Consider the following 16154-nt stretch of genomic DNA (forward strand, 5'->3'; position numbering starts at 1 on the left):
GTAGTAACATATATAGTTATTAGATCAATGGTCAGAACATTGTTTTGTAAGCACGTGTATTTATTGTACGTTTGTTTTCTTTTTAGGAACTATGCTCACTTCCGATGAGAGTTCTGTTGTTGCTGCTGCCCTGGTGTTTGAGGCAGCACGTCTCCAAGAGGAGAGACGTCCTAAACGAAAATGTCGCATGTGGACCCGGAGCTGGCTGCAGAAAAGATCCACATTGTCACACATGGGTCTCATAAGAGAGTTACGTGACAATAACCCTCAAGATTTCCGAAACTACCTTCGGATGTCCGAGGAATCCTTTAAAATAATACTGTCTGCTGTTACGCCACTCATACAAAGGTGTGATACGCCGATGCGTGCAGCCGTGCCCGTGGAGGAAAGGTTGGCGGTGACACTGCGCTTCCTGGCAACAGGAAGGTCTCTTCAGGATTTGCAGTTTTCCGCAGCTGTTTCCAGACCTTTCCTGAGCGTTGTGATTCCGGAGACATGCGAGGCCATTGTGCAGAGCTTAAGGCATTATATGGAGGTACTACTATTTTTTTTTGGCTGCTGTGTTATGTCGATATATTATACTAGCTATTGAACCAGTTCTACGCCCTGATGGCGAGCATTTCTATAGGTATATGTTCTACATCCTATCATGTGCTGCTCCCATCCTGCGCCCCCATTCAGACATGTGCTGCTGTGATCCTGCGCCTCCATTCTGACATGTGCTGCTACCATTTTGCGTCTCCATTCTGATATGTGCTGCTCCAACCCTGCGCCACCCTTTTTTATTTGCTGCTCCCAACGTAATTTTATTGATTCTATTATTTAGATATATTGTTTAGCACCCCCTCTGAGTGACCGAAGCCATCTGTAAAAAAAATGGCTGCCTGCATACTCTGTGTTGTTGACTTTGTTATACTAATCCATACTGCGCCTCAATCGCTGTAGGATGTCCACATGAGAGTGTATGTGCATAATATATTTGACCAAATTTGTACATGTTTCCTTCTCATCTTGCAGTTTCCCAAGACGGCGGATGACTGGAAGAGGATTGGTTCCGATTTTGATGAGCTGTGGCAGTTTCCAAACTGCGGTGGTGCATTAGATGGAAAGCATGTGCGCATCACGCAACCAGCCAACTCTGGATCCTTTTTTTTCAACTACAAAGGATATTTCAGTGTGATCCTCATGGCCCTTGTCAATGCAAACTATGAGTTTGTCGATGTGGATGTTGGCATGAATGGTCGAGTCTCCGACGGTGGTGTTTTTGAACACACTTCATTTGGGGAAAGCTTGAGGAACAATGAACTGCTGTTGCCACTAAATGAAGACACAAAAGCAAACCTAAATTTTGTCTTCATCGCTGATGAAGCTTTCCCTCTTCATCCACATTTGCTGAAGCCATTTGCACAGAGAACACTCACACCGGAGCGCAGAATCTTTAATTACCGGTTGTCGAGGGCCCGTCGTGTGGTTGAAAATGCCTTTGGGATAATGGCAAATCGGTTTAGAGTGTTCCACACAGCTATCAACTTGAAGCTGCCGTCTATAGACATTGTGGTTTTGGCATGCTGTGTGCTCCATAATTTCCTGAGACGTCATGATACGAACTCCTGTTCTCCTCCTTCGTTTATTGATGCAGTGGACGCACGAACCGGAGATATTGTGCCCGGGGAATGGCGTACACAACCTGAAAATTTTACAGCTCTTCAAGCTCTTGGATCTGGCAGACAGGCAGACGATGCAAGGGACTGTCGCGAAAAATACTGTCAGTACTTTAATGGTTCTGGAGCTGTACCGTGGCAGGATCGCGCCGTATAACATAAAAATTTGTTTTTTTGCTTTGCTGTCATATAAACCTCGCTAAATAACTTTAAATGTGATGCCTATAAAATGGTGCTGTTAACCCTTATAGCTTGGTAAACATTAAAGAAAGAATGCGAAGATTTTTGTTTTTTTTTGTAACACTTCTTGGTTTTAAATTATTTTACAACAAAATATAACATAACCCCCCCACCAAAAAAAATATTATCTCCTGCCCAAGAGGTGTCGCAGCGTCACGCCCTGCTGCTCCACTTGACTCTGGAGGAGCGCTGCTGTCTGCTGCAGGAGCGCTGCTGTCCGCTCCAGTCGCAATTGTCTCGCCAGGAGCTCTCTTACGGTGGCCGTTTCTGTGGATAGAAGAGGTTGGAGAACCAACGTTGATTCCTCTGAAAATACATCTCGACCTCTGGGGCAGGACCGAATTTTCTGTGTTGTAAATTTCTATTTGGTCTGGCACCACAGGGCGATGTAAATTTTAATATATTTTACAGTTTTGGTTGTCTATGGTGACATCCAGCAGAAAACCACTCGCATTATCTTGATACTTACGGAGAAGGGACGCCGGTTCCTCATTGCCAGAACCAGAGCTGCTAATGTCCCATCCCAGCGATCTGGCCACTGCTGCAGCACCTAAAAGCAAATAATAACAGATCTGGTTAACTATGGAACACGCCGTTGGGAAGCGCTCGCAGTTTTGGTCACTTACGTATGTTAGCTTCTGGGGAGAATGCCGCCGACCCGGGGGAGGAAGAGGAGTGTCGAAAGGGAGGTGTTGAGGGTGGTGTAGGGGTGCGAGGCCGTCTGCTCTCTGGTGGTGGCGTGGTAGGCCGCTGGGTCATTACTGCGTCTGTAATGTATTCAAATATTTCCGCTACCCTCTTATGTCCCGTATGCAGTTGAAAAATTGTAATCTATGATTGTTAACTTACGTGACGTCACGGACTGTGGGCTCCCGCTGGTGCTGGATGCTGTGGTGCTGCTGGCAATGGCAGGTACCTGTTGCTGCCGCTGTCTCTCTACACAGAAAGTTTACAAACGCAATCTTTAAAAACACATGTAGAGTGCTGCAGATCAAAGCTAACAATATACTGAAACATAAAATTTATATCACACTTCACAGGGGTGCGAGGGTGCATGGTCGCAACAGATGGTGGAGGTGTGGTAGGCCGCTGGGTCATTACTGCGTCTGTAATGTCTTCAAATATTTCAGGTACCCTGTTATGTCCCGTGTGATGTTAAAAAAAATGCAATAAATGATTGTGAACTTACGTGATGTCCCGGACTGTGGGCTCCCACTGGTGCCTGAAGATGGGGTACTGGTGGCAATGGTGTGTCTGACTTGCCGCCGCTGTCTCTCTACACCTAAAGTAAAGAATCACAATGTTTACACACAAATGTTGAGTGCTGCAGAGCAAAGCTAGTACTAGTACTTGCCTCGCCTTGCCTCCGCACGCAACTCCGCAAACATTTGTGGCGTTTTATAGCGGAGGTCAGCCCATTTTTTACGCAGCTGAAGCTGACTGCGGCAGACACCAAACCTCCTTTCCATCATTCTTGTTATTTGTCCAAGCACTTCTCGCTTGTGGATGTGTGGGTGGGCAGGGCGGCTCTCCAGACCCTCGTAATCCATGGCATCCATCTGGGAAATAAAAAAAAGGAGTTCTGGCTGCCCCAGAGGAGCAGAACGCATTCTCGCCGCCATTTTAGATGGAATGACCCTGAAGAGCAACGCCCAGAGGAGGAGCTGCGCTCCGCCGTCCTGCCGCGCCATTGGCATCGCAATAGCGTTGCCGTTTATGAACAGCGTCACATTTGTGACGACTGAGCGTTAAGAAAGGAACGCACATAGTAAATGCCGTTCGAAGTATCGTTATATAACGCCGGAGCGGCACGTTAAGTACGCTCGTGGTCTATGACGGCGTGATGACGTTACAGCGTTCCTGCGTGCCTGCCCTAGCTTGTTTTTGTCCCCTGACATCGTGATAATGGCTGCCAGTCGCCGTGGTCCACCTATGGGCATCCCAGAGCTCAAGTTCCTTATTGGAACAATGGATAGGATGCAGTATGAAACCACAGGGATGGTGCTGCACCGCAACCAGCACAAGGAGGAAGTTGTCCGTGTGGTGTCTGAGGGCCTCAGGAAGCGGTTTGGGATAACTCGGACCAAGGCCCAGATTGTTAAAAAATGGGGCGATCTCAAGTCGAAAAGCCCAGAGCGCCTGCAGGAGCTTCGCCAGGAGATTAGCAGAGGTTAGTACTCAGGTACCCAAAAGTATGTTGGACAGCTATGGGACAGTTTGAATGTTGCAGAGCCACTATGTGCCACAGCTATGGGACAGTATGAACGTTGCAGAGCCACTATGTGCCACAGCTATGGGACAGTTTGAACGTTGCAGAGCCACTATGTGCCACAGCTATGGGACAGTTTCTACGTTGCAGAGCCACTATGTGCCACTGCTATGGGACAGTTTGAACGTTGCAGAGCCACTATGTGCCACTGCTATGGGACAGTTTGAACGTTGCAGAGCCACTATGTGCCACAGCTATGGGACAGTTTCTACGTTGCAGAGCCACTATGTGCCACTGCTATGGGACAGTTTGAATGTTGCAGAGCCACTATGTGCCACAGCTATGGGACAGTTTGAATGTTGCAGAGCCACTATGTGCCACAGCTATGGGACAGTTTGAACGTTGCAGAGCCACTATGTGCCACAGCTATGGGACAGTATGAACGGTGAAAAGTACTATGTGGCACAGCTAACTGCTGACCGAACTTTTTTTTTCCTTCACAGAGGCAAAGAGACAGCGCCGCCGTAGACACGAGGCATCACACACCGCCTCTGAAGTCCCAGAGCCCTCCGGGTCAAAGACAACTGATCCTAGTAGGTTCCCACAATAATGTGATTTGGGTTTGGTTGCAGGTCCCCTCCTCCCCCCCCCCCCCCGGCAGCCAGTGTTGCCATATATGCTGACAGACCTTTTTTTTTTTTTTTTTCCTTCACAGAGGCAAAGACACAGCACCACCGCCGCCACGAGGCATCCCGCCCAGCCTCTTCTGGCTCTGTGCCCTCAGGGTCAACTCCTCCAGATCCTAGTAGGTTCCCACAAAAATGTTATTTGGATTTTGTTTCTGGTCCCCTTCCCCCCCCCGGCAGCCAGTGTGGCCATATATGCTAACAGACCTTTTTCAAAAATTTTTTTTTTTTTTTTTTTTCTTCACAGAGGCAAAGACACAGCACCGCCGCCGCCACGAGGCATCCCGCCCAGCCTCTTCTGGCTCTGTGCCCTCAGGGTCCAATGTCCCGGAGCCCTCCGGGTCAACTCCTCCAGATCCTAGTAGGTTCCCACAAAAATGTTATTTGGATTTTGTTTCTGGTCCCCTTCCCCCCCCCGGCAGCCAGTGTGGCCATATATGCTAACAGACCTTTTTCAAAAATTTTTTTTTTTTTTTTTTTTCTTCACAGAGGCAAAGACACAGCACCGCCGCCGCCACGAGGCATCCCGCCCAGCCTCTTCTGGCTCTGTGCCCTCAGGGTCCAATGTCCCGGAGCCCTCCGGGTCAACTCCTCCAGATCCTAGTAGGTTCCCACAAAAATGTTATTTGGATTTTGTTTCTGGTCCCCTTCCCCCCCCCGGCAGCCAGTGTTGCCATATATGCTAACAGAACTTTTAAAAAAATTTTTTTTTTTTTTTTCTTCACAGAGTCAAAGACACAGCACCACCGCCGCCACGAGGCATCCCGCCCAGCCTCTCCTGGATCTGTGCCCTCCGGGTCAACTCCTCCAGATCCTAGTAGGTTCCCACAATTATGTGATTTGGATTAAGTTGCAGGTCCCCTCTTAACACCCCCCCCCTCCCCCGGCAGCCACTGTTGCCATATATGCTGACAGACCTTGTTTTTTTTTTTTCCTTCACAGAGGCAAAGAGACAGCGCCGCCGCCGACAGCACGAGGCATTCAACAGCGACTCAGATCCAGAAGTGCCCTCCGTGCCTCAACATTCTAGTAGGTTCCCACAATTAAGTTATTTGGATTTTGTTGCAGGCCCACTCTTTCACCCCCAACCCAAACAACCACCCTCCCTCCCCCCCCCCCCCCCCCCCCTTTGCTTATTTTTTTTATTTTTTTTCATTCACAGAAGCAAAGACACATCGGGAGACTACAGTGTTATTAATGTTATGTTTTTTGACCCACAGCTCTCGTCACTGTCAACAAAGAGGATATTGAAGCCGGCATAGACAAGTTACTCCACACTATGGCACATATTCAGGAGCAGCACAATGTGGCAATGGAGGAGCTGCAGAAGCTGCGGGACATGTGCCAGCAGTTGTAGGCGGGCCAATAATCCATTTTTTGTTGTTCCAATTAAAAGATTTAGTTAAACTTTCATTCGATTTTTTTTTTTTAGTTAACTGTACATGAATTTGTTACGTTAATTTGTTCCCTCATACAGTGCTGTGATTGAGACACACCAATCAAAAAGTAGTGATAGAATGTATAATAAAAGCTTTTATTTCAAACATTATTTTAACAAGACAAAAAAAAAAAAGGGATGTAAAAGTAGTTAGGAAATCACAAATTATGATACGACGATTGTTCCGGCTGAAAATTTTGGTGCCTGATGGGCGAAGCCATATGTAAAGGTATTGGTGTGTAGGAGTTATTAGGGGGTGGCTGGCCGAAGTGGGAAACGTGAGGATTGTGTCGCATCGATGTCTGACCCTGTGACCAACCATTGAAATTTGATGGCTCTGTCCGCTGTATTGGCCGGGAAGAGACCAAACAAGTGTTCTTGTCCAAATCGCCATCAGTACCCTTGTTTACTGCTTCCAGAATCAGACGCTCTGCTAGTATTCTTTGGTTGTCGTCCATTTTTGCCAGTTTGTCAACCACATAGTGTCCAAACCCCTCTAACGCAGGGCTAACATTTCTTGTCAACACCTTCTTTGCCAGGCTCAATAGTTCATTTGAGGCGTCTGAGGTGGCTTTCCGTTTTCTTTGAACTTGCCTCGATTGACTCCTGGCAGGTGCAGCCTCCACTAGATCTGTTGTTGTGCAGTCCTGTGAACAGTCAAGTGTACTCTCCTGCGCACTGTCATCCTGGGGGGGGGAAAAAAAAAAAAAGTTATGAACCCGGCAACAAAAAGTAGTACCACCATAACCGCATCCAAACTATATATTCGTAGTAGGTAACAAAAAGATTATAATATATTTGATGCTTAGTAATATTCTTTAACCCTCCCTTTTATTGAATACTTTGAACTACACTGTTCTGACTGCTATGGGAACCTGACCAATATTTAATAGTCTAAATAGTCTCAACAAGAGTACATCGGCAGCTTGACGCGATACTATTTTCTATATTGCTTCGATGGTATGGTTTACATATATCTCCATTTCATACATATTACGTTCCCCTTATAATTCTTGACTGCAACAGGGTTACTTATGTGTACATGTTTTTGTAACAACTTTAAACTGATGTGATAATCAGAAGTATAAAACCTAAAATGCAGAGAAAAATTATGTAATTATAGGACACATTGGTGAACTTTCGTCCAAAGAGCTACTTACTTGTTGCCCTTGTGACTCCTGCTCGGCGTGGTTCTCCGAAACTATTGGTTCCACAGGTGCCAACAATCGAAGACACGTTGAAGTCCGTGGCACCTCTTGGTCCCTCAGAAAATTAAGATGCTCAAAATACCACAGTTTTGGCACATAAACTTCTTCAGTGGAAGCTCCGGACCTTGTAGTCTGAAGAACCTTGTTCAGCTCCTTCCTCCAGACCGTGCGGAGCGCCTGGATTTTCTTTTTAATAACTGCTTCGTTAGCTGCCTCATCTGGTGCCTGACGATTGTAAAGCTCAATGAGCTGTAAGTAACCCTCCCTCCTCTTTTCCCTGTTACAATACTCAGGAGATTTTATTTTCCAGAGGCAGGGAAAAGACTGATAAATCTCGATGAAATCCCGGATGAACTCCACACGATTTGACATCTAAAAAGTAATTAAAAAAAAAAATTACATGGTTGACAAAGCGTCCTATTAACAATACTTTTGCCAGTGTGCCAAACGCTTAACAACAGCAGCCACACAAAGCGCTCATGCCTACCATCGCTTCTTCCATCTGCCGCGCCTATAGTCCACCATAACCCAAAACAGTGTACCGCCCGCTTCCCTACAGCAGCCACACAAAGCGCTCATGGTGACCATACATTGTACCATCTGCCACGCTCTAACTCAACAGACACAACCGGTCATAAGCAGTCACAACAGCGTACCATCCGCATCGCTTCAGCGGTGGAACGAAGCGGTCATGCCGAACAAACTGAGTTCCATCTACCACGCTGTAGCCCACCAGTCACGACCAGTCACGACCAGTCACAACAGCGTACCATCCGCATCGCTTCTTCCATCTGCCGCGCCTATAGTCCACCATAACCCAAAACAGTGTACCGCCCGCTTCCCTACAGCAGCCACACAAAGCGCTCATGGTGACCATACATTGTACCATCTGCCACGCTGTAGCGCAACAGACACAACCGGTCATAAGCAGTCACAACAGCGTACCATCCGCATCGCTTCAGCGGTGGAACGAAGCGGTCATGCCGAACAAACTGAGTTCCATCTACCACGCTGTAGCCCACCAGTCACGACCAGTCACAACAGCGTACCATCCGCATCGCTTCTTCCATCTGCCGCGCCTATAGTCCACCATAACCCAAAACAGTGTACCGCCCGCTTCCCTACAGCAGCCACACAAAGCGCTCATGGTGACCATACATTGTACCATCTGCCACGCTGTAGCGCAACAGACACAACCGGTCATAAGCAGTCACAACAGCGTACCATCCGCATCGCTTCAGCGGTGGAACGAAGCGGTCATGCCGAACAAACTGAGTTCCATCTACCACGCTGTAGCCCACCAGTCACGACCAGTCACAACAGCGTACCATCCGCATCGCTTCTTCCATCTGCCGCGCCTATAGTCCACCATAACCCAAAACAGTGTACCGCCCGCTTCCCTACAGCAGCCACACAAAGCGCTCATGGTGACCATACATTGTACCATCTGCCACGCTGTAGCGCAACAGACACAACCGGTCATAAGCAGTCACAACAGCGTACCATCCGCATCGCTTCAGCGGTGGAACGAAGCGGTCATGCCGAACAAACTGAGTTCCATCTACCACGCTGTAGCCCACCAGTCACGACCAGTCACAACAGCGTACCATCCGCATCGCTTCTTCAATCTGCCGCGCCTATAGTCCACCATAACCCAAAACAGTGTACCGCCCGCTTCCCTACAGCAGCCACACAAAGCGCTCATGGTGACCATACATTGTACCATCTGCCACGCTGTAGCGCAACAGACACAACCGGTCATAAGCAGTCACAACAGCGTACCATCCGCATCGCTTCAGCGGTGGAACGAAGCGGTCATGCCGAACAAACTGAGTTCCATCTACCACGCTGTAGCCCACCAGTCACGACCAGTCACAACAGCGTACCATCCGCATCGCTTCTTCCATCTGCCGCGCCTATAGTCCACCATAACCCAAAACAGTGTACCGCCCGCTTCCTTACAGCAGCCACACAAAGCGCTCATGGTGACCATACATTGTGCCATCTGCCACGCTCTAGCTCATCACACACAACCGGTCATAAGCAGTCACACCAGCGTACCATCCGCATCGCTTCAGCGGTGGAACGAAGCGGTCATGCCGAACAAACTGAGTTCCATCTACCACGCTGTAGCCCACCAGTCACAACCAAGCACAACAGCGTACCATCTGCCACATTGTAGCCCTCCAGTCACAACAGTGTACCATCCACTTCGCTTCAGTGGTGGAACGAAGCACTCATGCCGTCCATACAGCGTTCCATCCACCACGCCCAAGCGGTTTACATACCTCGAAGCAGCGGTGCAAAGCGTGGTATATTCAGCGAGGTACAAAATTCCGATGTCCAGGTCCACCAAGTGTCCAAGTACGAAGTGAAGAAAGGAAATTTTGAAAGCAGTGAAGTGGCATTGGGAACAATAGCGCTCAGGTGACAAATTTTCCAACCAATTGTGTGCACAGAACCTTTGGCCTATCACCACACTAACTAGTGGCACAACACGCCCCTTGTGAACAACGTCACGCACAGATTATGCAAAATTTGCTCTGAATCGTCGTGTGTGACACGACCGTACGACTGTCCCATACGACTTCTACATCGCAAATACGTCATGAATTTATCGCTTCAGCGTCGTGCATCGTGTAGTGTGACCGCAGTCTACGATGTTTGAAACGATAATTAAGCGACGATGCAACGTCACAAATCGTGCCGTCGTAGCGATCTAAATTGCACTGTGTGACGGTACCTTAAATCTCCGAGCACTAAAAAATACTCGGAGGACCCCCGAGCATGCTCGAATAATCTCGAGTAACAAGTATATTCGCTCATCACTAATTATCACTTTTATCTGCTGCAGATCTACCAGTTGTCTGAATGCTGAGCTCTGTATAACTCTGCCTACACCACTGATTGGCAGCTTTCTGTGTACACTGTGCATAGGCAGAAAGCTGGCTATCTATGGTGGGGACAGCATTATACTCAACTCACGAATGTGAAGGACTACATGACAGCAGGTTTACTAGTCATCTACTAATAACCTGCTGATAAAATCATGATTTTAGCACTTCAACAGCAAGCAGTCCAGTAAGTGACACATTACTGGAATCAGGGTATCTGTTTCTACATTATGATTCTCTCAGAATACTTGGCAAAAACCTAGTGACCGATTCCCTTTAAAGCATCACTCCTGCATGTTTTTTGTTTTTTTACAGTGCTGGAGTGGTGCTTCTATTCTAAGATCCCTGCCTCTACTCTCATACTTAACCGCCGCTGTCTTCACCTTCTATCGCCACTGCTTCTGTCAGTCCCCAACAGGTTGTGACTTGCCGGATCCCTTCAGTGTTGCATTGAAAAGTGACCTCCAGCTCACCAATGGAAGTCTATGAGAGTCTCGTTTTTGCTTTCATAGACTTACATTGAGAGCGAAGTGGCGCAGAAGGAAGGTGAAAATGGTAGCGGGTAAATATAAGGCTCTTTTCACACATCAGTTTTTTGCCGTCAAGCTAAATCCGGCGAATTCTGAAAAAAATGGATCCATCGCAGATTGTGAAAAACTGATGCAACGGACCCGACTAGCTTATGCAGCTAATTGTATCCCAAAAAATTGGAGCATGCTCAGTTAAAAAAAAATGAATCTGTCGCCGGATTCCATCATTTGATGGATCTGGCACCCATAGCCTTCCATTCTAGCGAAAGCTGGAAGGCGCGGGATCCGGCACTGTCCGGTTTTTTACCGCAGACAAAAAACGTTACTGTGTACTTTTTTAACATTTTTTCCAGACACCGGAAAACCAATTTTCGCCGGATCCGGTGAAAAATGGACAAAACGTGAGGCCATCCGTCGCAATCCGGCACTAATACAAGTCTATGAGAAAAAAATGGATCCGGCAGCATATTTTGCCGGATTCAGTTTTTTTAAAATTCGCCACATTGAGCCTGACGGCAAAAGCCTGATGTGTGTGTGAAGGTAGCCTTAGACTATGGTTAGGAACCTTTGCACCACTCGAGCATTGAAAAAACCCTCTAGAATGGTGCTTTTCCCACTGCAGTCAGTTTTTATTTTTGTACTTTTTTCCTCCCCTCCTCTAGAGCCATACCTTTTTTTATTTTTCGGTCCCCCTAGCTGCATGACGGCTTGTTTTTTATTCAACAAGTTGTAATTTTGAATGACGCTATTAATTTTACCATTCAATGTAGTGAAAAACGGGAATAAAATTCCAAGTGTGATGAAATTGGGAAACAAAGTGCATTTCTGCCATGGTTTTTTGTGTATGCAAATGTACATTTTGTGCTAAAAGTTATTTTGAACTTTTATAGCTTTTTTTAATTTAAGTGAAGAAATCAATTATTTTCTTATAATTGTCATTTCAGAATTTTGTAAAGAAAAAAATCTCAGTTTTTGGGTTTGTATAACCATTTTCCAAGACCCTTAACATTTTTTCAATCGATTCAGAGGGATGAGGGCTTGTTTTTTGCATGACAAGTTGATAGTTTTATTGATACCATTTTTAGATATATAAAACATTTTAATCTATTTTTCTTGCATTTTTTAGGGAGGAGCAGTGAAAAAAATCCACGTTCCTGTTATTTTTATTATTTTTCTCATTATCACGTTTTCTATCTGGTTTCATTTTATATTATATTTTTTTTTTTTTTAGATTTTTATGAATGCAGCCACACCAAATATGTTTTTTTTTTATTTTCCATAGGGGGAAAAGGGAGAGATATTGCAGTATATAATGTAAATCTTTGTCTTGATAGCAGCAATGAGGGCCTTCAGCAGGCCCTTGGCTGCGTTAGTAACCCATTGGCACCCCACGATCTTGTCATAGGGCGTCAATGGGACTTGGTAAGCATAAACAATAGCACGCTTTCCAATTAAATGCTGCTGTCAGAGATTAAAGGGAACCTGTCACCTGAATTTGGCGGGACCGGTTTTTGGTCATATGTGTGGAGTTTTCGGGTGTTTGATTCACCTTTTCCTTACCCACTGGCTGCATGCTGGCCGCAATATTGGATTGAAGTTCATTCTATGTCCTCCGTAGTACACGCCAGTGCAAGGCAATCTTGCCGTGCGCAGGCGTGTACTACGGAGGACAGAGAATGAACTTCAATCCAATATTGCGGCCAGCATGCAGCCAGCGGGTAAGGAAAGGGTGAATCAAACACCTGAAAACTCCGCCCATATGACCGAAAATCGGTCCCGCCAAATTCAGATGACAGGTTCCCTTTAACAGCCATGGCTGGAACTCAGTGCACACTTAAGATGCAATGTGATTCAGTTATTGCTGGTCACATGGACACAATGAGGAACCAACACAATCAATAATTCAGGAAAAAAGGTCACCAGCAAACAAATTATCATCTGTACTATTTACCTTCTATGATGTAATACTAATGCAAATATACCGTGACATTACATTTTTTATGGGAGTGCTCCTTTAAGACTACCTTTGTGTCTTTTGGATATATATATATATATATATATATACATTACACAGACTTACATGAACAAATCTCCATTTTGCAAACTCCCACCATCATATCCTGAATATTAATAACTCGTAGTTTTAAAAAATAAAAAAAAACAGAATGTCAAATACTAAAGAAAAATCACTGCCTTTCAGCCACGATTATTAAATCTACGGTTGGAACAGAATAAACTACTTAAGAACTTTATATTGAATTTATATGTAACTTCCTAAAACTCTGCTGTAAACCATATTGGTTTTTGAATAAGCTGCAATGTGTTCATCTATTAAAACTTGTCACTTCTGATAAAAAACTTGAAGCCACATTTTCAGAATAAATGAAGTTAGCACACTTTGAAATCTTCCGTATTATTTCATATTTGGGTTGATAGTTTACCAACTACAGACGGAGAGATGGAAATTTCTCCAGTAGCATTTTGCTAATCTGCAATGAAATCTATTTAGGATGGGAATTACCGTAATTGCTAGTCTTATGACTTTCTCGATGTGAAGATTTGATATGTATTCGGGCTGCGATGCATCTGTTGCCGTTTCTTTTAGAATGTGATTTTCTTTCTTTTGTTGGAGTAAACTAAGTGAATTTCAAGCCCAAAATACAACTTAGAGGCCAGAAGGTTCCTATTTACTTGGTATTAGTAAAAGCAAATTTGCAGAGATTTCAGCAAAAACTATTTAGGGCATATTAAGGTTTAAGCCAAGCGTTATCCCATGGCCCAATCATATCTTTACCATATTTTTTATTCATGAACACATTGTATTGAACTATAACAAATCCCAATTTATCTTTACAATTGTGCGCAATCATTTAGTGGACTTTTGTTGAATTTTTTTTTTCTTAATTTGTAATAGAGAAATAAAGTCGGTGTTGTGTTACCATGAGTATCATTTCATGCACATGAAATATTTAATTGTTCTGTAAAAAAGATTGTTATAAAGAGACTGCACCTAATGGTCCAATTACGGGTGGATTTTAATGTGACATCTGGATCATTTATCCATTTGGGTTTTCCCTCAGTTTAGGCCACAGTGTAGAATAAAATAATCCCTACGGCCAGGTAAAATGAAAGTATGGACATTAAAGCTTTATAGGGAATAACATGTTTTTCTACTTTTCTGATTATTTCATTCTTTAAATCGCCTTTATTTCCTGAAGCTGCTGATTTCTAAATGTTGAATACAAAGACATGAGCCCACCCATCCCTTCTTTCTTCCCCAGATCCTATATAATACTAAAGGTGTGTTTATTCTAAAAGATTATCGTGAACGAGCCTTCTCTGAAGTGATTGTTTCATGGCAATCTTGAAGCGTAAATAGGCTGATGATTAGAGGAGAGTGGACCGTTTTGAAATTTGCATTCGCAGAATTTGACTAAAAATTTTGATTTGCGACGAAATACACTTGTACAGATATCAATACTGGAAAGCTTCTAGGATACACATGGACGAGAGGAGAGATAGAGAATCTCGATGACCATAGGACTTGCACTTTATGTGTGTGAGAGAGAAATGAGCCCACTATCTATAGGAATGTACATTTTATTGGAGGAAGAGTACAACGCTCACCATAAGAGCTTGCACCCTCTATAGGGGAGAGAATCCCACTGTTCAAAAGAGCTTACACTCTACAGAAGAGAAAAAGCACCATGCTCTTAATATGAGCTTACTCTCTACAGAAGAGAAAAAGCACCATGCTCTTAATATGAGCTTACTCTCTACAGAAGAGAAAAAGCACCATGCTCTTAATATGAGCTTACTCTCTATTGAAGAGAAAGACTTGCTTAGTGACTCTGGAGATGGAAAATGACTCTGTCATATAATCTGTGCTCCAAAGGGAACCACTGATCTATGATGGCTGAGGTACTGACCAACACTGTACAGGGGACAATAATGTCATAGCTGCCGGGCTTTATGGCAATGAAAAATGGCATTATCCTTTCTGTCTGATTGGGAAAATGGTATAGGGCTAGTTTTTTTTTGCAAAACGAATGTCAATATATTTGAATTCACACGAAACCAGGAATTTTAAGAACTTCGTCTGAAACTCAATTCTTCGCTAATTGATTCGCTCATTTCTACTAATGATCACCCGATAAATGGGCAAGATGCTCGTGGCACAGCATCCTGTGTAAACAGGACTCGCACTTCCAAGAACAATGGCTTTATATCTGTGGTTTCGCAGTCTAAACAGTCTTTTAAACCACCGTCAAAAAACAAATATTTATCGATTGGAGATCATTTAATGATGCTGAATGGTTTGTGTATATGGATCTTTTATCCAGCATGTTTCCTATATACAGTACAGCACTAGTGTGATTCCATAATCCTAATTATGTAAACATGTATCTATTATGTCATTTTAGGCTACTTTCACACTAGCGTTTTCTGCAATCCGTCACAATGCGTCGTTTTGCAGAAAAAACGCATCCTGCAAAAGTGCTTGCAGGATGCGTTTTTTCCCCATAGACTTGTATTGACGACACATTTGGGACGGATTGCCACACGTCGCATCCGTCGAGCGACGGATGCGTCGTGCTTTTGCGGACCGTCGGGAGAAAAAAACGCTACATGTAACGTTTTTTTCTCCTGACGGACCGCTTTTTCCGACCGCGCATGCGCGGCCGGAACTCCGCCCCCACCTCCCCGCACCTTATAATGGGGCAGCGGATGCGCCGGAAAAATGCATCCGCTGCACCCATTGTGCAATGCAGCAAACACTAGCGTCGGAATCTCTCCCCGACGCATTGCGACGGGGAGATTCCGACGCTAGTGTGAAAGGAGCCTTATCCAGTGTTCTTGCTTCATGACCACCAAAAATAGCGTTCCTCTATATTTAAAGAGATGACTAGGTAAAAATTGGCCAGTCTTTGTCTTATTTTCTTACTGCTGCTCCCAAATATTCTTTTTTTTCCTTTATTTTAATTCTGCCATATGGTTCCAGAGTTATAGACATTTCTATTTAGTGCTACTTTTTGCAGTCTTTACTAAGTGGGCGTTGCTTACAGGATAATTTTACAGAGCAGCCTAAACCCACACCTCTAAGGAGTCCTGCGTGTAATGCCCCCTTGATAAAGACCATAAAAATAAGCACTAAATACAAAATATCTCTGTAACCATATGGCGGATTTAAAAAAAAACAACAGCATATACAGGTATGATGTGAGAATAAAATAAGAGTAAAAACTGTCCCTTTTAACCTAGCCCCATTTACAGTGTTTTTTTTTATA

At 44.7% G+C, this 16154-nt stretch overlaps 2 protein-coding genes and 1 long non-coding RNA gene across 5 annotated transcripts in view; 2 read left to right on the plus strand and 1 right to left on the minus strand.

The window, feature by feature from the left end:
* KCND2 (potassium voltage-gated channel subfamily D member 2) overlaps positions 1-16154 on the plus strand; it is a 757023-nt gene that overhangs the window by 220552 nt on the left and 520317 nt on the right. The window lies entirely within an intron of this gene.
* Positions 4927-6257, plus strand: LOC138676040 (uncharacterized). 2 transcript variants are annotated; one of them, XR_011320738.1, is made up of 3 exons: positions 4927-5399; positions 5739-5825; positions 6017-6257. It is a non-coding gene; the product is annotated as an uncharacterized lncRNA (long non-coding RNA). The 2 variants fall into 2 exon arrangements; XR_011320739.1 differs by lacking the exon at positions 4927-5399 and adding an exon at positions 5525-5613.
* LOC138676039 (uncharacterized) lies at positions 6310-8212 on the minus strand. The gene is made up of 2 exons (XM_069764863.1): positions 7395-8212; positions 6310-6920 (listed from the first exon to the last, which is right to left on the minus strand). The coding sequence occupies exons 1-2, from the start codon at positions 7812-7814 to the stop codon at positions 6393-6395; spliced, it is 948 nt and encodes a 315-aa protein (XP_069620964.1). The 5' UTR covers positions 7815-8212; the 3' UTR covers positions 6310-6392.

This window comes from Ranitomeya imitator, chromosome 4, assembly GCF_032444005.1.
Source record: "Ranitomeya imitator isolate aRanImi1 chromosome 4, aRanImi1.pri, whole genome shotgun sequence".
Taxonomy (NCBI): Eukaryota; Metazoa; Chordata; class Amphibia; order Anura; family Dendrobatidae; genus Ranitomeya; species Ranitomeya imitator.

Coding starts and splice junctions, on each gene's coding strand:
- LOC138676039 (XM_069764863.1), bottom strand. CDS start 7,814: ATGTCAAATCGTGTGGAGTTCATCCGGGATTTCATCGAGATTTATCAG. Junction 6,921..7,394: donor AGGAGTCACAAGGGCAACAA/GTAAGTAGCTCT, acceptor TCCCCCCCCCAG/GATGACAGTGCGCAGGAGAG.